This window comes from Geotrypetes seraphini, chromosome 8, assembly GCF_902459505.1.
Source record: "Geotrypetes seraphini chromosome 8, aGeoSer1.1, whole genome shotgun sequence".
Classification (NCBI taxonomy): Eukaryota; Metazoa; Chordata; class Amphibia; order Gymnophiona; family Dermophiidae; genus Geotrypetes; species Geotrypetes seraphini.
In genome coordinates, this window is record NC_047091.1 from 42,121,992 (window position 1) to 42,143,326 (window position 21,335).

The 21,335-nt window shown below is 42.7% G+C and overlaps 1 protein-coding gene across 4 annotated transcripts in view; it reads left to right on the top strand.

The window, feature by feature from the left end:
* HIF3A (hypoxia inducible factor 3 subunit alpha) overlaps window positions 1-16,993 on the top strand; it is a 53,470-nt gene extending 36,477 nt beyond the window's left edge. For 3 of the 4 annotated variants that reach the window (XM_033954829.1, XM_033954828.1, XM_033954830.1), the window contains exons 2-15: window positions 170-360; window positions 1,931-2,076; window positions 2,460-2,544; window positions 2,727-2,839; window positions 4,692-4,903; window positions 5,355-5,461; window positions 5,649-5,781; window positions 6,402-6,583; window positions 7,597-7,844; window positions 8,837-8,929; window positions 9,597-9,973; window positions 10,128-10,230; window positions 15,006-15,102; window positions 15,253-16,993. In XM_033954829.1, the coding sequence (XP_033810720.1) occupies window positions 170-360; window positions 1,931-2,076; window positions 2,460-2,544; window positions 2,727-2,839; window positions 4,692-4,903; window positions 5,355-5,461; window positions 5,649-5,781; window positions 6,402-6,583; window positions 7,597-7,844; window positions 8,837-8,929; window positions 9,597-9,973; window positions 10,128-10,230; window positions 15,006-15,102; window positions 15,253-15,404 (2,239 nt within the window). In that variant the 3' untranslated portion in view covers window positions 15,405-16,993. Of the gene's footprint in view, window positions 1-169; window positions 361-1,886; window positions 2,077-2,459; window positions 2,545-2,726; window positions 2,840-4,691; window positions 4,904-5,354; window positions 5,462-5,648; window positions 5,782-6,401; window positions 6,584-7,596; window positions 7,845-8,836; window positions 8,930-9,596; window positions 9,974-10,127; window positions 10,231-15,005; window positions 15,103-15,252 lie in introns of those variants that run through there. The other variant, XM_033954831.1, reaches the window with a different exon arrangement.
* The last annotated feature ends 4,342 nt before the right edge of the window (window positions 16,994-21,335 follow it).

Sequence of the window (21,335 nt, forward strand, 5' to 3'; positions counted from 1 at the left end):
TCTCATCTCCACTTTTTGTTGTGCCTTGCTGCGAAGTGTGAAGTTCTTCTGTTCCCTATAAGTTGTCTGATTTTAACCAAACATCTTCAAACTCTGAAAACCTGGAATGTTTTAAGTGGGCCTCCTATATTTTCTATTTACTGTAATCAAAGGAATGTCACTTTTGCAGGTCCATATTACAGATCCGGAAAGAGAAATCACGAGACGCAGCCAGAAGCCGGCGTAGCAAAGAGACGGAAGTGTTCTACCAGCTGGCACATACTCTGCCTTTTGGCCGGGGGATCAACTCCCATCTGGACAAAGCCTCCATCATGAGACTGACTCTCAGCTATCTACAGATGCAGAAATTGCTCTCATCAGGTGAGGGAAGGGGCATTGGCTAGCCTTGACAACATGTGCTTAACCTCAGTCAGGGGCTGTATGTGAGAGGGAAGGCTGGAGAGGAGGTCTAGCACTATTAATTGCAAGGGGTTGCATGAGTGAGGCTGTAATGCAGAAACCCCTCTTAGCATTCAGTGTTAGGTGGCTAGGTGTGGAGGGAGTGGCTATTACAGTAATCCTGGCATTCAGAACATTCTTGCATCATGTAAAGCTATGTTCTTGAACATTAGAAGAAAAGAACTGATATGCTGGATTATTAACCAATCGACCACAGAGGTCAACACTCCCTCTCTTCCACAGCAATCAGTCTGGGTCACTTAGAAGTACCTGGGAGATTCTAATAGGAAAGTTTATTCCATGTTTCCTACATTCATAAGTAAAGAGGGGGAAAACACCTAAGTCTGTTTATGGATCTGTCCTCCAGAATCTTGTCCAAATCTTTTGTAAAACCAACATAATGTAATCTTACAGTTGAAGCAATTTTATAAATACAAATTACAAAATACAACAACGTAGGAATTCATTTCATAAATTATATATACACCAGCTTTGATGAGCTCCTTCAGCAACAAATTCCACAACTTACTTGGTGTGTTGACTGAAAAAATACTTTCTCCAATATGTTTTAATTCATCTATCTATTTGTTTCATGGAGCATGTCTTAATACAACAAGGGCCCTGACCACCCCTCCAAAAAACTTTTGCCCAACATACCAACATCAATTAGAGAGTCTGGGGAGGGGACTGGAAATTGATTGTTCAGCTTCTCTAACCAGAAAGATGTTCAGCTATCCCTGCTGTTCCATCCCACTCATTTTATAAACTTCTATAATATCCTCTTTCAGTCATCTTTTCTCCAAGCTGAAAAGTCCTAACCTGTTAGTCTTTCTTCATTAATGGAGGTGTTCTGTTCTCTTTATCATCTAAACATATCCTTTTTGAGATAAGTTGACTAGAATTGAACCCAATACTCAAGGTGTGGCACACCAGGGAACTATATAGAGGCATAATGATATTTTCAGTTCTGTTCTCAATCTCTTTCCAAATAACCCCTACAGTTCTGTTTGCTTCTTTAACTGCTGCTATACAGAGCTGATAATTTCAGGGTACTGTCCACAATGACTTTGTCTGGGTAGTGACTACTAATGTATACCCAACATTGCAGATTTACAGTTCAGATTATTTTTCTGTATGTGCAACATGCTTATTTGACTGTTATATTCTAGACAAATGTAAATCCATAGTTATCTAATACCTAAAAAAATTCTACACCCATGTCCAAATTAAAATTTATCTATCATTTAGAAGTCAAGTTTCCCAGTCTCAATCAACTTGTGTTCTGTGAAAAGCATGAACAGTTCATGACACATGCTAATCTACAGGGTATCCACTCCCTTCCTCTGATAGGATCTTGGGATCCCCAACTCTAAGGGTGCACACTGACAGACCTTTCTGTCCTCTGTCTCTCTCTATCTTTCTCTCTTTCATTGTCTCTTCTTCTCTAGCTTAGGGGAGAGACTTTTCTCACCACCCATTCTTCCCACCACAGGGAATTGGAGCAGGAAGTCAGAGACAGACCAACAGATGGACAGTTTCTACCTCCGGGCTCTGGATGGATTTCTGATGGTGCTGAATGATGATGGGGACATGATCTACCTCTCTGAGAATGTCAACAAGCACTTGGGGCTGACTCAGGTAAGAGGGGAGATGGAAAGAGAAGTGTAACAGTAGGGGGAGGAATATTCTTGATCTCTACTCTGCCACTCCCAGTGCTGGCTCAAGAGGTTGTGGTGCCATGAGCCAACTGTTGTTTTTATGCATCTCCCCTCTTCTGAAGGTAAGCCAATGACAACAGATGCAGGGGATTTTGACATCTGTTACCTCATAGGCCCTGAGCCAGTGCCTTACCTGACTGGGTGCATCTGGTAGCACTATAGAAATAACAAATAGTAGTAGTAGTTTATGTCTTAAGCTGGCTTTGGACACTCCCTCTTCTGTGTTTCTGTAAAGTCACTTGATATCTGTTGACTTTTAATCTCACAGGGTGGGCACTTACCTGCCTCTGCTTTTTCCTGCAGTTGGAACTCATTGGACAGAACATTTATGATTTCATTCATCCTCAGGACCAAGAGGAGCTCCAGGATATGCTAAGCCTCCGGAATGGTAAATATTACAGCTGCACTACTTTCCTATACCTCAATCATCTCTTCCTCTAGCTGTATCTGTGTACTGCCACATCCTCTGTATCCCTTCCTTGGGTATCCTGATTTCTCCTTTCTACGAGAAGCATGGTGGTCAGGTCTGTGGATGCTGTGAGTTCACACATCTCTTTTCTTGGCACATAGGACTTTCAAAGAAGGAGGAGGTGATCCAGACTGAGCACAGTATTTCACTGAGGATGAAAAGCACCCTGACCAACAGAGGGCATACTGTCAATCTGAAGTCTGCCACTTGGAAGGTAAGCCTGGTTGAAGGAGAGAAGTGTGACTTAAGTTTTCAAAACAGGGGCATAATTTAGTATACATAGGATCATCTCTTAGACCAGGAGTTCCCAAAATCTGTCCTAGGATATCCACAAAGAATGTGCATGAGATAAAATTTGCATGTAGTTGGAGGTAGACCATGAACCATGATCTCGACCATTAGCTGAGCCCAACTGTGAGCCTTGATCTTGATCCCTCCACCTAAATCAAAAACATAGAAATAAACTTGAGTGACATCAAACAGGCAATAACAAAGTTGCTGGACTAGACCACATCTCAACTGAGATGTTGATACTTGGTGATGATGACATGGTGAAACAACTAACATTGTTAAACATCTGCTGGGAGAGACTGGAGACATGGTGAGATCATTAGACTGCTGAAAAAGGGATACACCACTGAAACTGGAGGAACATTATGCTTTTATCAGTCCCAGGGAAATGCCTGAGAGATGCAATTGATAAGATTCCGTGAGAGGAATAGGCTGAATTCCATGAAGAACAATTACATATCAAACAAATCTTCATATTGTATAAAATCATCCAACAAAGCATAGAATTCCAAACAGCATTGTCAATAAATTTTGTTGAATTCCAGAAGGCATTTGACAGTGTCCATCAAGAATCAGTATGGAAAATCATAAGGATATATGGTATCCCTCACTCCGAATAAGAAAGAGGGATCCCTGTGCTACATTAGAACAGAGGATGGCGTTACAGACTTCTTTAATATAATGGGAGTACAGCAAGGCTGTATCCTCTTATGTTTCCTGTTCCTTCTGGTGATAGATTATGTCAGGCGTGAAACAACACACATATCAAACATTGGTATCCAAAGGCAAGGACTGAATCAACTTACAAATCTGGATTTTGCTGATAATATAACTATTGGAGGAGTCATAAGAGATTACAAATCATAACAACTAGATTAGAAGACACTGCTGGAAAAGTAGTATTGATAATAAATAGTGAAACAAAAACAAGATTATGCAGTTTGGAACTAGTAGCCCAGACAATTATTTTCTTTGTTGATTTTATGTATGTTTTTATGTTACCCACGGGATGTAGAACAATTTTCTTATCGGCAGTGTATTGTCGAACAATGATGACATTGAGACAGATGTGAATTGTAGAACTGGAAAAATGGCGGCAACATTTTATCAAAATTGATCAGTATCAAAATGAAATTGAACCTGTAGCACACAATGTCTTGGCAACTGCATTGTATACCAGCAAAACCTAGGAAGATATCAACCAAGATAGGAAAGAAACTGAATGTCTGAAAAAAATCTTAGGTGTGACTTACCGAGATTGCATTACAAATGATGAAATATGAGGCAAAGTAATTCCAGAAGGATCTTATTACTGACCGCAGACTCTGGTTGACAAGACACATTTTACATATACAAGAGATCATTGTTATCCTAAATGAAAACCAGCCGATGGATTGAGAAGACTGAAATTGACCTGGAAAAGCACACTCAAGAGGGATTTATGCAATGGAGGTACTACCTGGGCATAGATGAAAGCCATTGCAGCCAATCCAGACAGATTGAGAAAGCTTGTTGCCCAATGTGCAAATGGTGCATGAACGGAACTAAGAGAGAAACAGGAGGTAGTGCATATAAATCTGTCTCATGCATATTCATTGAGGATAGCCTGAAAATCCGACTGACTGAATGTCTTCTAGGACAGGTTTGAGAATCACTGTCTTAGGCTCCAGTCAGTGACTTCACCCTATCCCATCCTGTCTCAGTCCTCAAAGAGTGGGGAGAGGCATCTTCCCTTACCCTTTTCCTTCTAATATCTTCTCTCCTTCCCCATGCAGGTGTTGAATTGCTCAGGGCGTCTGAAATCCTATGAAGGCCAGAAGCAGACAGAAGATACCTCAGATTCAGAATACATGGACCCTCCATTCCGATGCCTGATTCTGCTGTGTGAAGGGATCCTTCACCCCTCCAGCATTGAGTTCCCTCTCGACAGCTATATGTTCCTGAGCCGTCACAGCATGGACATGAGGTTCACCTACTGCGATGACAGGTGAGATGCAAGCATGTCAATGTTAATATGAAGCTGTGGGGTCTGAAAAGAAATTCTGGAACAATTCTGTAGTGGAGGGGGGTTTCACTAAGCTATTTGGATTGCCCGAGATTACCTGGCCTTTCCCCTGGATGTAAATGTGGTAAGGTGTGGAAATAGCAATGGGACCACAACATAGCTCTTTTGAGCAGGGACTATTTTCTTATTCTTTGTGACTCTGTGCAGCACTGCGTACGTCTGGTAGCGCTATAGAAATAATTAATAGTAGTAGTTAAGAAAATATAACTTACAAGATTTTTCATGAAATAATGAGGGAGAAGAAGGAGCTGAGTCATACTTAGGGGGAAGGTGGAAAGGAGCAGCATCCATCTATGGGCTAGTTTCTGAGACTTTTATCTATCAATAACAAGAACCTTCTCTTTATCATTTTTCATCCTGGATGTGTGTACAGGATAGCAGAGCTGGCAGGATATGCACCAGAGGAGCTGATTGGCTGCACAGTTTATGAGTACATCCACGCTCTGGATACAGATACTGTGGGCAAGAATATGCATATATGTAAGTCACAGGAACAGGCCCATTCTAAATGTTTTCTGCCTCTCTCTTGCTTCTGTTGAGTGCCTCTGCCTCTGTTGAGTGAAATGATGGTAATGAATCAGGCATCTTGGTCTTTATAGTAGTCTCTGTGTCTATCTATACTGAACTTGAGCCTCCAGCATCTCATACTGGTCTCTTTCTTCTGCAGTGCTCAGCAAGGGTCAGGCCATCACAGCACATTACCGCTTCCTTGCTAAGAACGGTGGCTACTTCTGGATGCAGACGCAGGCAACAGCCATCTCTGATGAGAAGAGCGTGACGTGTGTGCATGCGGTGCTCAGGTTTGTACACCACCTCTGTTGGGAAGGAGAGAGCTTGGCGAGTATTTTGAGCAGATCTTCTCATACCAGTCCTGTGGGCTTAATAGCCAGTCAGATTCTTAGGATATCTGTACTGAATACACAGATAAATTTGCATATGCTTTTTCTGTGTTGTAGTGCTTCTCAACCCAGTCCTTGGGACACATTCAGCCAATCAGGTTTATAAAGTATCCACAGTGAACAAGCATACCCTTCCTCTTTTGTATGCAAATCTCATGCATATTTATTGTGGATATCTTGAAAACTCAACAGGCTGGGTGTGCCCCAAGGACTGGGTTAAGAACCACTGCTCTAGTGCACGCATATGTATCTCTTACCTATTCTTTGTGGATTCCCTAAAACTTGACTGGTATGAAAAGTCCTAGTTTTGAGATCACTTGTTCACTTATTCTCTCTTTTCTGCTTTGGGAGACTATCTGGAGAGAAATAAATGTAAACCCCGCTCCCTCCAATGGAGCTTCACCCCTTTCCATGTAAACCTGGTCTTTTATGTTCCATTTTTACAGGAAAGCCCCACCCCCTCATCAGTTTGCATGACCATTCTGACTTCATTTTCTTTGACTTTCTCCCTTTCCCCACAGTCGGATTGAGGAGGCTGATGTGGTTCTTTCCCTGGAGCAAACAGATCAGAGATCCCAACATCCCGCTCCTGAGATGGCTTCTGGCTGTGACACAGCAAAGGCAAAACCTACAGAGCCAATTTCTTCAAATCTGGCACCAGCAACCAGCGAGATAATTCTTTCCCTCAATATAAGTGAATCAGGTATGAAGAAAATAGGGAGAGGGAAAAGACCAGGACTCTTTCATGGGTAGGGGAGGGCATAGACAGGACCTTGGATTCCTTTCAAGGGTTGAAGGGATTTGTGTTTACCCTTCATTTGAGGTTCAGGATGCTTCTGGGCTTTCATAGGATATTTTAAGTGAAAGTGACCATTTCAGCCTATGGCATGAATAATCACCATGGTAAATCGACTTGGATGCCATGCTATTACAATGAGTGTGGCTGCATTATACAGAAAAATGTTCCTGAGATATGTCATATGTAAAAATTGGAAAGACACCGGCAGTTGTGTATACGTAATCAGAGCTGGCTTTGGGGGAGGGGCAGGGGACTACCATGGGCCAGGATGTCCTTCCCATTTCCCATCCAGTTCCAAAGACCCCCTCACCTGTAAAAATACAAGGAGCTTGTTGGTGTGGCAGCAATTCTCTTTGCTATGGTCCACACTTCCTCCAATGCACCTCCTCCTGTTTCTGCTTGGGCTGACCATGGCAGAGGAACAGTGTCGAGGAGGCTGTGGGCAGCGTTAAAGAATCACCGGCAACCTCCTTATATTTTTACAGGTGAAAGGGTTTCATAACTGGGTGAGGAGAAGGGTAGGACATCCTAGCCCACAGAGGCCACCTGGAGCAGCTGATTTTAAAATGAAGGGAGGGATGTTGGATGGGAGGGCATTTAGTAGGTGTGGAAATAGAGGGAGGGAGCAGGGAGGAAAGAAATAAGAGGGGGGGCCTCTCCTTAATTTCTGCCCTGGGGTCCAGCATGCTTAACATCGGCCCTGTACATAATGGTTTATGTACAGTCCTGATAGTTTATACTAGACTCTACATGTACCATTTTGCAATTTGTGTATACCGTCTGTGCGGGTGCTGTGCTACAGACAAAGTGTATGGCCACTGTGTGAGCTGCAGTATGGCGTATGTATACCTGCTCCTGCTTATACATATATACTGGCTGGTCCACATGCTAATGTCTCTAATGTGTCCTTGCTACAGGACTCCAGGACTCCAAGCTGCTGGCTTTCTTGTACCCTGCGAACATGAGCGATGAAGAAATGCAGTCAGATCCCCAGCGTTTTTGCAGCCCGGATCTCCTGAAGTTGCTGGGCCCCATCTTTGATGGCCCCAAAGAAAAGGCTGAATTTCAAGTGACAGAATTCATGAGCCCAAAGCCATGCCCATCTCCAGAGTCACTGGAGCAGATAGACCCAGTTGCCATGGAGACCGCAGACACTGCTGCCCTGGTAACTCCCTCGCCTTTCCTGACCACATGTGCGTGAATGGCTAAAGGGTATAGTACCATGCTCTGGTGAAGGTGGTTCTGTTTGGTTTGGTTTGCATGCCTGGGAGAGGGGATGGGTGAGTTTGAAAGTATTTCCAGAGCTGAAATTAGGGGGTGCCAAGCTCCTAGACCCTGATGCAATTTTCCCTTTCCTACTCCAGAATAGGTATCATTTTTCTCCCCAACCCCACACACATCTCTGTTCTACCCCCATATAATATTCTTAATTTTTCTTTCTCCATTTCAAGCAATAATCTTCTCCTTTCTCCTACCCCCTCCCCACCAGCACAGTCATCTTCCCTCTCCCATCTTGTCCTCGTCATCTGTTTTCTAGACACCTTCCAGACCCCCACTCCATTCCATGAAAAGCAGCACTTCTTACCTATTGCTGCTGCCTCCTCTGCTGCTTTCACTTCGAAGGTGGAGTTTTAGGGCCACTTGGTCCCATGAGAGGATCAAGCCTTGCATGATTCAGGCTTCACATTGAAGCTCACAGAGGAGGAAACAGAAAGTTCTGCTCTTTTGAAGGGATCACACCTGGTTGGGGAAGATAGAGGAGACTAGGTGCTGCTATCAGTCTGTTGCACTTTATTTCAAAGTAGCTGAAAATTAACAACACGCCATGCTAAGGTGGTATTGCCAATTGTCCTTTCCCACAAAATGGCTTTAGATACATCCCTGGGCTACAGGGAAGAGTGACAGTATGTTGGCGTTGGCACCCCTGAGATAAAGGGAGTAAGACAAGTGAGTTTCTGGGGAAGAATCTCTGGGATATTGGTGAGTAGGAGTTGTAGAAGAAGAAGCCCTTGGAGATAGAGGAGAATGGATAAGGTTGGGGTGGGGGGGGGTGTTCACAAAGGTTCAGGAAGTGCTTGAATGTAGATATATGAGCACTGGTCTTTTGGAAGTACCAATCTGCTTCCTCTAATTACATTTCATCCTCTCTCCATGCAGGCGACGCTTCCAAACCAGCCACCCTCACACATGGACAACGTACAGCGATTCTTCGCTCCCAGTAAGAACATGCCAGCCAAGGAAACACTACAGGTAAATGCAAATTGGCATCTTCCCCTGACAGATTAGATTAGAGCTTGTGCCACTCTTGCCTAAGAATCTAATAATAAGTGATAGTGGATCAATATAATTGGCTGTCCTCAGTTTCACTATTCTGTTTATATTTTGAGAGGCTAATGGACAAGCTTTTATCATACATTAGGATATGTAAAAAGAAAGTCTGTTTACACCAAGCTCTTAAATTCAAAAACAGGGTTTGTTTGTTTTTTTCAAATAAAACTAAAAATGTGGAGCTAAGACAGCTGACTTTGATGCTCTAGTGCTTGTGAAAGAAGAGCACAACCTTTGCCTTCAGATATGATGAAGGGAACTTCATCCTGAGTGCTTTGTTTTTTTTCTGTGGTATTCCCCTCTTTTCACATTGCGTTTGACAATTGGGATTTTATTTCTTTCATTATTTTTGGTTACTGGAAGGGGAGGATTGAGGAGTTTGTGTATGATGGCTTCCTGATGAAAGCAAGTGCTAAGATATAAAGCTGTTTGCAATTAATCCCCAATAAAGCAGATGGTGGGGGGGGATGGCTGTCCATGACAGTCTGCTGATGAAGACCAGGCAAAGTGGGGAGGGGAGAGAGATGACTGATTGATGAGAGCTGAGTACAAGAAGTATAGCTCACAGGTCACCTTATCATTCCTGCAGGACCTGGAGTCACTGGATCTGGAGATGCTAGCTCCGTACATTTCTATGGAAGATGATTTTCAGCTTGCATCTTCTGAGCATCCTCTGAACTGTGCAGAACTCAGCAAACCCCAGATCAATCTTCTGTCCACCCCCCTACTGCCATCATCGCCAACCTCCACCCAGCGTCGCCGTTCCAGCAGCTTCAATGGTCTCTCCTTACAGGCATCTACCACATTTGAAAACCTTTCCCGCTGGTGCAGTGAGACCTGCCTCTCCCCACTAGACCCAGAGGAAGTAGAGCAGCCAGGATCCAGAGTTCTGAGAAGGACAGTAATGCTGCATTCAAGGAGAGAGATGGAATCACAATCACAGATCTGCCTAAAGCGTAGGAAGAGGTAAGGGGAAATTTGTACATGTGTGTGAGGGAGAGGTGTCTTGGATAAGGACTCTGTTTAAGGGAGAAGTGTGTGACTGAAGGTAAGGTGTCTGGTATATAAAAACTCTACAGAGGATTCTCTAGATATGACTGATTTTCTCTTGTAACTTCAGAGTGTTGGAGAGAGCAGAAGATGATGACACCTCTGATCTGGAGCCCTCCAAACGACCCCGTCCAGCTGACCAGGAACCCTTTTTAATGCCTTCTCTCAGCTTGGTAGGTACCTGGAGGCAGTACAAGTTTTATCTGAATAGAGCTGATGTAGGTACAGGCCTGTAGTGTATTCAGAAAGACTCAGAATTCCAAGATTTCCTTTTATCAAAGTTCAGGTGTATTATTATGCATTTGAAAAACTGAAATCATAAGCTGTTGTCATTAACAAATCATAACTTGGAGCTTAGATGAAGCTCTATACAGTCTCTGATTCAAAGGTGTGGTTTCTTTAGGGCGATGCTTTAGGACACAGGTGTCAAAGTCGGTCCTCGAGGGCCGGAATCCAGTCGGGTTTTCAGGATTTCCCCAATGAATATGCATGAGATCTATGTGCATGCACTGCTTTCAATGCATATTCATTGGGGAAATCCTGAAAACCCGACTGGATTACGGCCCTCGAGGAGGGACTTTGACACCCCTGCTTTAGGAGATCTATCCTGTATTTTTTAAAGATATTCTCTGAGTCTTTCTAAAGTAAGAATAGCATACATGATACCTTTTTTTTTTTTTTAACAATCTGGCTAGACACAGAAAACAAAATTCATAAATAGACAAAACTTGGATTTTATAAAAGTGGGAGTGCAGAGAATGTCGTGTTTTAATTTACCTCCTCCTGCTTCTTCTCTCCTCACTATCAACTTATCCTATTCCCTCCATCCCCTTCCTCTGTTCCTTTCTACTTCTCTTCCCTTTCCTCTCTTCCATGTTCTTTTCCATCTCTCCCTTCATTCCCCACTTTGAACCTTTACCATGCTCATTTCTCCCTACCTGAGTTCTTTCTATTTTTCCTCCCCCCTTCAATTCCCAAGGACCTCTCCACTTCTCCTTATCCTGTCCTATATTCTGGGGGAAAACAAAGAACAAAAATCCTCTGCAGGACAACCAAGCTGAGATGAAACAATGGAGAAGACGGGAAGCCTCTGTAGGTATTCACAACAATAGTAGCTTTATTGGTGCAAAACAGCAATTCTCAATATAAAACACTACTCAACGCAAATCGTGTTTCAGCCACATAGGCCTTCCTCAGGAGTCTAAATGTTGATGCACACCAAATAAGTTATTTTAGTGCTTTATTGTCAAATATATTTTATTGAGCTCAACAAAGAAGAAAGACAAAGGCACAGTATAATACAAAAAAACAAGCGCTCAATTTGGCAGGTAAAACTCCACCCCTCCAATCCTCCCCCCTCAACCCCCCCCCGCCACACACCCTCAGTATTTGAGTGCTTTATAAACAAAGCAAGTTGATAAACATTTGCTGAAACATATAATCAAAGCAGCCATTTTAGTGTCCGTTTCAGCCTTGACTATATGTTTTAGCGAATGTTTAATGACTTGCTTTGTTTATAAAGCACTCAAACAATTTAATTGATGTGTATCAACATCTAGACTCCTGAGGCAGGCTTAGGGCCGAAACACATGTAGTCAAGAAAGCAAAGATGTAAATGGAAGAAAAAAAATAGCTAAAACGGTAAAACGGGGAGACAAGACATTTTTTTAGATATATTAGTTATAGGAAGAAGTGCAAAAGTGGCATTATGAGATCCAAAGGTGAAGGGGACAAAGATGTAGAAGCTGATCAAGAAAAGGCTGAATTACTTAACAAATATTTCGGTTCTGTGTGTACGGATGAAGTACAGGGAGCAGGACCGTAGAAGACAAACATGAATAGGGATGGAGGAGTGGTAGAACCTGATCGATTTTCAGGGGGTTGTTTTTGTGAGGAGCTAGCTAGAATAAAGGTAGACAAAGCGATGGGGCTGGATGGTGTACATCCGAGGGTGCTGCAGGAACTTAGGGAAGTTCTGGTGGCTCCGCTGACTGACCTTTTCAATGAGTCTCTAGAGTCGGGAGTGGTACCAGAGGACTGGAGAAGAGCGGATGTGGTCCCTCTCCACAAAATTGAAGTAAGGAAGAAGTAGGGAATTACAGGCCAGTAAGTCTGACTTCTATGGTAAGCAAATTAATGGAAAACTTTTAAAACAGAGAATGGTGAAGTTTCTGGAATCCTGTGGATTACAGGACTTGAGGCAACATGGATTTTCTAGAGGTAGGTCTTGTCAGACATATCTGATCAATTTCTTTGGGTAACCAGGGAATTCAATAGAGGGAGTGCACTAGATGTGGTGTATTTAGATTTTAGCAAAGCCTTTGACGATGTTCCACACAGGCGTCTAATAAATAAACTGAGTGCCCTCGGGATGGCCCCCAAAGTGATGGGCTGGGTCAAGAACTGGTTGAATGGAAGGCAACAGAGGGTAGTAGTGATCAATGGAGATCGCTCTGAGGAAAGGGATGTTACCAGTCATGTGCCTCAAGGTTCTGTTCTTGGGCCTGTTCTTTTTAACATTTTTATAAACAATATTGCTGAAGGGCTGTCGGGTAAGATTTGCCTCTTTGCGGATGATACCAAAATCTTCAATCGAGTAGACATACTGGATGGTGTGAATAACATGAAGAAAGACCTGGTGAAGCTTGAAGAATGGTCTGAAATTTGGAAGCTAAAATTTAATGCTAAGAAATGCCAAGTCATGCATTTGGGCTGCAAAAAACCTGAGGGAGTGGTACAGTTTAGGAGTTGAAGAACTTATGTTCACGACAGAAGAGCAGAGTTTGGGTGTGATTGTATGTGATTATCTTAAGTTGACTAACCAGATTGGAAAGGTGATGGCAAAGCTAGAAGGATGCTAGGCTGCATAGAGAAATGTATGGCCAGTAGGAAAAAGGAGGTATTAATGCCCCTGTAAGACTTTGGTGAGACCTCATTTAGAATTTTGTGTACAATTCTGGAGGCCGCATCTTCAAAAAGATGTCCAGAGGAAGACTACTAAAATGGTGTTTCCAAGTTTCCAAGTTTATTAGTTTTTAATATCCCGATCATAAAATAAATATCTGACCGGTTAACAATAAAAATTTTAATATAGATTAGAAAGAAATAGTGGGGGTGTGTAAGAATAATTAGGGTAAACATATATGACACATACAAACAGACTAGAAAGTGAGGATAAGTTGGGAGGAGAAGAAAAGTTACATAATTATTAGAGGAAAATGAGATAGAGGAATGGGATAAAACATGAAGGATGAGGGTGCATGGAAAAAGTGATGCATGCTGAAGAAGGTTGGTTTTTAGAGTTACTAATAAATAGAAAATTTATAGATTAAGATTTATCGAAGGCATCTTGAAATAGATAAGTTTTAAGATGGATCTTGAATTTGGGTAGATGAAGTTCGTCACGGAGGTATTGAGGGAGAGAATTCCATAAAGTGGGAGCTATTATAGCATAATTAGTTTTTCTGGTATAGTAGGAGTCTTTTAAGGATGGAATGGTGCGTGGTTTTCATCATAAGGTGTATGGGGACAGACTTAAAGATGTCCATCTGTATACTTTGGAGGAAAGACAGGAGAGAGGAGAAATGATAGACGTTTAAATACCTATGTGATGTAAATGCACATGAGTTGAGTCTCTTTAATTTGAAAGGAAGCTCTGGAATGAGAAGGCATAGGATGAAGTTAAGAGGTGATAGGCCCAGGAGTAATTTAAGGAAAAACTTTTTTACAGAAAGGGTGTCAGATTCCTGGAAGAGGTGGTGGAGAGAAAGACTGTGTCTGAATTCAAGAAAGCCTGGAATAGGCATGTGGAATCTCTTAAGAGAAAGGAAAAGATAATGGTTATTGTGGATTAGCAGACTGAATGAGCCATTTGGCCTTTATCTGCCATCATGTTTCTATGTTTTATACTGAGAGTTGGATAAGTGTAAGGTGATGCATGTCGGTAACAAAAATCTTATACACGAATAAAGGATGTCTGGTGCAGTACTCAGAGATACCCCCAGGAAAGAGACTTGGGAGTACTGGTCGACAAGTCAATGAAGCCGTCTGTGCAATACGCGGCAGCAGCAAAAAGGGCAAACAGAATGTTAGGAATGATTAATGATTATTTTATTGTGTAACTTTATTAATATGTAAATCGCCTTGAATATTGGAAAGGCGATTAAACAAATAAATATTAAACTTGAAACTTGAAACTTGATTAAGAAGGGGATTACGAACAGATCAGAGAAGGTTATCATGCCACTGTACCGGGCCATGTTACGCCCCCACCTGGAATACTGCATCCAGCACCGGTTGTTATTCATGAAGAAGGACACAGTACTACTCGAAAGGGTCCAGAGAAGAGCGACTAAAATGGTTAAGGGGCTGGAGGCATTGCCATACAGTGAGAGATTAGAGAAACTGGGCCTCTTCTCCCTTGAAAAGAGAGGACATGATTGAAACATTCAAGATGATGAAGGGAATAGACTTAATAGATAAAAACAGGTTGTTCACCCTCTCCAAGGTAGAGAGAACGAGAGGGCACTCTCTAAAGTTAAAAAGGGATAGATTCCGTACAAATGTAAGGAAGTTCTTCTTCACTCAGAGTGGTAGAAAACTGGAATGCTCTTCCAGAGGCTGTTATAGGGGAAAACACCCTCCAGGGATTCAAGACAAAGTTAGACAAATTCCTGCTGAACCAGAACGTACCCAGGTAAGGCTAGTCTCAGGGCACTGGTCTTTGACCTAAGGGCCGCCGCGGGAGCGGACTGCTGGGCACGATGGACCACTGGTCTGACCTAGCAGCAGCAATTCTTATGTTCTTAATAAAGCTGCTATTGTTGTGAACACCTATAGAGCCTCTCTGTCTTCTCCATTGTTTTGTCTCAGCTGTATTCTTGGGATGCATCAGTCTTTTGCATGTTTTTCTGAGCAATCTTTGGTTCTAAGGCACAGTCTCTTACAGGGATTTGTGGCCAGTACAGGAGCATCTGCAGAGAGAAATGATGAACGAGATACCATGGTGCACAACAGGCTGTCTGTACTAGAGGAGCCTTCCAGAGGTGAGTCCTGCTTTGATTCATGTGATAAAGGAAGTGTTCATGGGGCTGGGTTGGAGGTCAGGGGTTAGAGATCCAGTGAGCTTTTTAATACAGCTTGACAGAGGTCAGGGGGTTGATATGACGAGTAACCAAGATTTGTCTTCTTTCAAGGTCCCACAAGTGAGATGCTCACATTTGTGACAGAAGATTGCACGCTGTGTGAGCTGATGCTGTACGGGAGTGAGGATGAGCAGCCTCCACAAAGTGCCATGCACTTTCTGCCAGCAGAAGAGCTTATGCAGGAGCTCCAACAGGCCACCTGAGCAGCACAGATAGCCAGAGACACAGTTCAGTAAAATACCTCATTCACTCCACTGCAAGGACACCTCAGAACTTAAGGTCTGCTCAGACTGGGCCTTTACCTCTTATTCCAGAAGGGACCTCAGCCGCTCACCTCTGATTCAAGGACCTTATGTTCACCTCTACCTCTGATTCAAGGAGGGGCATCAGCCTTACCAGCCTCTTCAACCAGGAAAGGACCCTGCCTTCACATCCAGGGACCGATCCTCAATTTCACTCCACCTATGTGTCAGTTATTGGTCTGACTTTCATCTTATCTCCAGATCCAGGGATGATCTTAGCTACCTTCTTATCAAAAGGAGCCTCCACCCCAGGCTGCTGAACAGCCTCCTTACTCAGGAACTCTTACCTCCTCTCCCTCCCTCACATTCACCTCCCTGCCACTGTTTCTCTGTCCTCCTGTGGGAACAGGGGAGAGTCTTCATGTCACACCTCAGTTTATGTGTGTGTAAGGGGGGGGACTCATCTTATCCTGATGAGGAAGGTGTATTGACACTGTACAGAACTAGAGACTCAAAACTGTTCTTCAGTAAATGGAAGTTTCCTTTAACTTTTGGGACCGTTGAGAAATGAGGCATTATGAGCAAGTAAATGGAAGGGAGGCTGGCTTCTCTCTCCCCTTTCCTCAGATGTGATGAGAGGGTTGTTATTACTTTGTCTCCCCCCTCATCTTGGGATAACAGCTAAATACTTTCCCTCGGACCCTGTACCTCTGCCTGTCTGATTCTTGATGCCTGGACAGTGCTTCAGTCGGCACATTTGGGTTTGCTGGTCTTTTCTTAATGCAGTAGGAAAGGGGTGGTTTCAACACAGATTTATTGTTACCACTATATAGTCCACATTCAGAAATGACCATTATTCTATCATGAGAAAGTTTTTCCTGTCTTCCCAGTTTTATGAAGTAGATTTTGTGAAGAAACTCAGAGGCTCCAGATTCCGGTAATCATTTCTCTGTTGAATGTTTGGGGTCTGCCTTTCCAATTGGGAAGCCTTATAGTTCACTATAAAACATTCAAAGTAACCCCCAACAGGAACACCTTGAGACTAGCTAAATATGTACAGTAGACTCTCTGTTAACCGGAACTCAATTAACCAGAAAAAAAAATCAAAGAAATACTGTAATACTTTAAATGAAAATAAAATCAATTTCTGGCGGAAATTTAAGTGTAAACTTGGCACGCCACACCTGATTACGCCCACGCTTTGTCTACCAGATGTCCGGTAGTTTGTCTGGAACAGTTTATGGTATGGCATTGTATGGGGTATAGTATTAGTTAGGCCTGTTTTTAATAGTAACTCTCAAGTAACCAGAAACTACATTTATCCGGCATCTGTCAGTCCCCATGGATGCTGGTTAACTGAGAGTCTACTGTATAAGATAAAATTCTTCACAACTGGCTAAAAGATGCCGGAGGGAAAACTTCCTTTACAGGGTTACTATGATTTTGGTGGTGCATATGAAGCTGAACATTGAAGTTTTCCCTTTTAGCAATGCTATTTTGAGAAAAAAAAAAGTTCCATAATTAATAATTAAGAATGGTTTTACCTTAATCCAGCAAAACTATTCACAGACCTTTTTGATCTAATGGAAGAGGTTTAAGAAAAAAATTGTTTTTAAATAACCTGCTGCTGATATCTAGATAACCAGGTCTGTATAATAGTAAGAGCTAGTGCTGCCCAACTCAGAGAAAAATATTTCGATTCGATTCACCCTGTTTAATCGATTTTTCGATTCGATTCGTTTCACTGTTAATGACACAGCTTTTTAAGTTTAAACATTTTATTTAACCAAGGCAATATCATATCAAAAATCCCCAGCTTCCATCCCCAGCCCCCCAGACTCTCCAGCTCCCCTGCCGATTCCCAGCTTCCATCCCCAGCCCCCCAGACTCACCAGCCCCCCTGCCGATTCTCAGCTTCCATTCCCAGATTCACCAACCCCCTGCCAATTCCCAGCTTCCATCCCCAGCCAAGACTCACCAGCCCCCCTGCCGATTCTCAGACCCCCTGCTGATTCTCAGACCCTCCCTGCCGATTCTCAGCCCCCCTGCCGATTCTCAGCCCCCCTGCTGATTCTCAGTCCTCCCTGCCGATTCTCAGCCCCCCCCTGCCGATTCTTAGCCCCCCCTGCCGATTCTCAGCCCCCCCCTGCCGGATCATATACTTACACAACTGGATGTGGAATTGCGGGGAAGAGAGGAGAAATGTGGAGAGAGAGCCAGCAAAAAATACCATTTGCTTCTGAGGTCCGCTGCATGAGGTCTGCTCACTCCCCCCTCAACGCTTCCACGTCCTTTCATTTCATCTGATGTAACTTCCGGTTTCGCAAAACCGGAAGTTATATTAGATGGGAACAAGTCTGGCTGCCGGCGATGAAAAAAATAATGAACTTCAATCAGGACTGAATCGGTGAGTCCGGTTTATCACAAAAACGAACCGATTCGAATCGATTCACCTGATTCGAATTGGTGAACCGATTCGAATTGTGAATCGGGCAGCACTAGTAAGAGCAATATTTTATAAGCTGCTCAAAGTAGTTGAAATCCATGTGTCCTGTCCTTGGCTTCACAGGATTGAGGGGGTAAGTGGAAAAGAAGGGACTAGAAGACCCCAGCAAAACCCTCTAAAGGTTCCTCTTTGTATTAGGAAAGGGGAGGAAGAAGTGAACTCTGTATTTATTTAAATCTTCCACCTTTCCAGAAATCAAAAATACTTGTATTTTTTTAATAATAATAATTATTGTTACAAAATTATCTTTTTTGTGCTTTGTTTTATTTTATGTTTATAGTTCACTCAGACTTTTTCAATAGTAGCTCAAAGTGAGTTACGTTCAGGTACAATAGGTATTTTCTCATCCCCAAGGGGATTACAGTTTGTTTGTACTTACATTTTGGGGGATCACTGTTTCTCTTTTGTTGGTCATAAATTGAGATGTATGTACTTGTGGGCATCTGGGGAAGAGCTAGAGGGGACATTCATAGGACTGGTCATTTATAAAGAGGAGCAGTTGTACTTTGGAAGAAGTTTGACCAGGGAAAGGAGGGGATGTATTCCCAGCGATTCATTTTTTATGTGAAGTTTAAATGAAACCTCATGGGCTATTCCTTCGTTTCTTACAGCATGTGTAACATAATAATTGGAAATCTGCACTTGTATAAAAACATGAATACTGATTTGCCCTGACTTAAGCCCCCTTTTATCAAGCTGCGTAAGGTTTTTTTATTGCAGGCCGCTGCAGTAAAAGATCTGATGCTGAAAGAATTCCTGTGAGCGTCAAAGCTTTTACCACAGTGACCCACGATAAAATTCCCTTATGTGGCTTGATATGTAATTTTTTTTGGGGGGGCACCTGTTTTTCTTTTGCTGTTTTGTATACCCAGTTCAGCTGGAGAATACCCAGTGTTTGAGTTCCAGATCTGGCCAGGAACCCAATTAGCCAGTAGCTGTGGCTAATTGGGTTCCTGGCTCCTGATTAGTTCAGTTGCATAGCAAATGTCCAGTTTTGAATACAGGGACCAGTTCGTTGTTTCTCCGGCATTAAATTCAGGAGGCACAGGTTAGAATAAAACTTGACTGCCCATGACTACATTTTCCTTTTACCCAGCTGCTGTGCTTTTTTAGTTTTTCAGGCAGATTGTATTTTTTTTCCAGACAGTATTGACCGGGATTGTGCAAATACATTGAACGGTTGGGGGAGCTGGTGCCCAAAATCAAGGTGTCTTCATATACAGGCAGGTAAAAGTGCTCTAGGCAAGAGGTGTCATTAAGAGAAAACAGGACATGACAATTGCACTGGTGAAACTTCACAGTGCAAACTAGAGGCCAGAGCTCTAGAATGCTATGGACAGGATAAAGGCCATAGCTCAGGTCTGCCTCAAAGCCCCATGATATCAGACATGAGGACCCAAAGAAGTATACCACAGGGCAGAGAGGGTAGGATAGATATTTAGATACCTCAAAAGTATAAAAATCTTAAAAAAACAAATCTGTTACAGAGGAAAAGAAAGTTCTAGAATGAGAGATCAAAGAAGAGCGACCAAAATGATAAAGGGGATGGAACTCCTCTAATATGAGGAAAGGCTAAAGAGGTTAAGGCACTTCAGCTTTGAAAAAAGATGGCTGAAGGGGATATGATTGAGGTCTACAAAATTCTGAGTGGTGTAGAACAGGTAAAAATTATTTTTTACTCTCAAAAATTAGTGACAAGGGGACACTCAATAAAATTACATGGAAATACCTTTAACACAAATAGGAGGAAATATTTTTTCATTCAAAGAATAGTTAAGTTGTGGAACTCATTGCCAGAGGATGTTGTAACAGCAGTTAGCTTAGCTGGGTTTAAAAAAAGGTTTGGACAAGTTCCTGGAGGAAATGTCCATAGTCTGCTATTGAGATAGACATGGGGGAAGCCACTGCTTGTCCTGGGATCAGTAGCATAGAATGTTGTTACTATTTGGGTTTCTGTCAGGTACTTGTGACCTGGATTGGCCACTGTAGGAAACAAGATACTGGACGACATGGACCATTAGTCTAACCCAGTATGGCTATTCTTATGTTCTTATGATTAGATTAGAAGTGTTATGAGGAAATGTTTCTTCACAGAGAGGGGGATGGATACATGGAACAGACTCCCAGGGGATGTAATGGAGGCAGAACCAGTTAACATAATTTAGTAAAGACTAGCAAGGAGATACTTTACGAAGTGAATTTGGAGAGCTGTTGGAGTCTATAGTACAGAAGAGAAAAATAGGCAGATCAGATGGGCTTGTTGACCCTTTGTCTGCTGTTAAGTTTTTTCTATCTCTTATAATGTAACAGTAAGCTTAGGTCCTGCAGTGCCCTAGGAAAGTCTCTTCTTCAAAGAGTCCTTTAAGCTTGAGGCTTACCCTGATGTCCAGCCTGGGAGTTCTTCAGCCTGGCTACAGGTTAAGCCATTGTGAATTCGGAGTTATTTTCAAAACACTACATACTTAAAGGGAACTGATCCTTAAACTTGAAGGTTAAACTAAAACCCCTAAATTCTGTATATGAACCTAATGTTGTGCACGCATATTAGAAACATAGAAGATGACGGCAGATAAGGGCCTTAGCCCATCAGGTCTGCCCACTCTACTGACCCACTCCCAAGTCTATTATCCTAGGGATCCCACTCCTGGTGACAGGTTCCCTTGGCTTAACCCTCTAAGGGATCTCACATAGGCATCCCATTTGCTCTTAAATTCTTGCACGCTGTTTGCCTCGATCACCTGCACCGGGAGCTCGTTCCAAGGATCAACCACTCTCTCGGTGAAGAAATATTTCCTGGTGTCGCCATGAAATTTCCCGCCCCTGAGTTTGAGCAGATGCCCTCTTGTGGCTGAGGGTCCTTTGAGAAAGAGAATCTCTTCTTCCATCTCGATACGGCCGATAATATACTTAAACGTCTCGATCATGTCTCCTCTCTCCCTATGTTCCTCGAGTGAGTACAGCCGCAAATTTTTCAGCCTTTCCTCGTACGATAGATCCTTGAGCCCCGAGACCATCCTGGTGGCCATCTGTTGCACCGACTCTACTCTCAGCACATCTTTTAGGTAGTGTGGCCTCCAGAATTGCACACAGTATTCCAAATATTGGTACACATAGCCAATTTGCACACACAACATAATCAATTCATTGGCCTAATCGGTGCCAATACTTACCAATTAATACCTCATAATTAATGCTAATTGGCATTAATTAAAAGTTAATTCGCACAACTTGGAAAGTATGATTCTATAAAAGGTATACACCAGTTGCAGTGTGCAAATTTGAATATGCCCAATCTGTACACAACTTAGGTGCAGGTATTTAGGCCTGGTTTTAGCTGGCCTAAATGGATATGCCTAAAAGTTATATGATGAACAGGTGCTAAACAC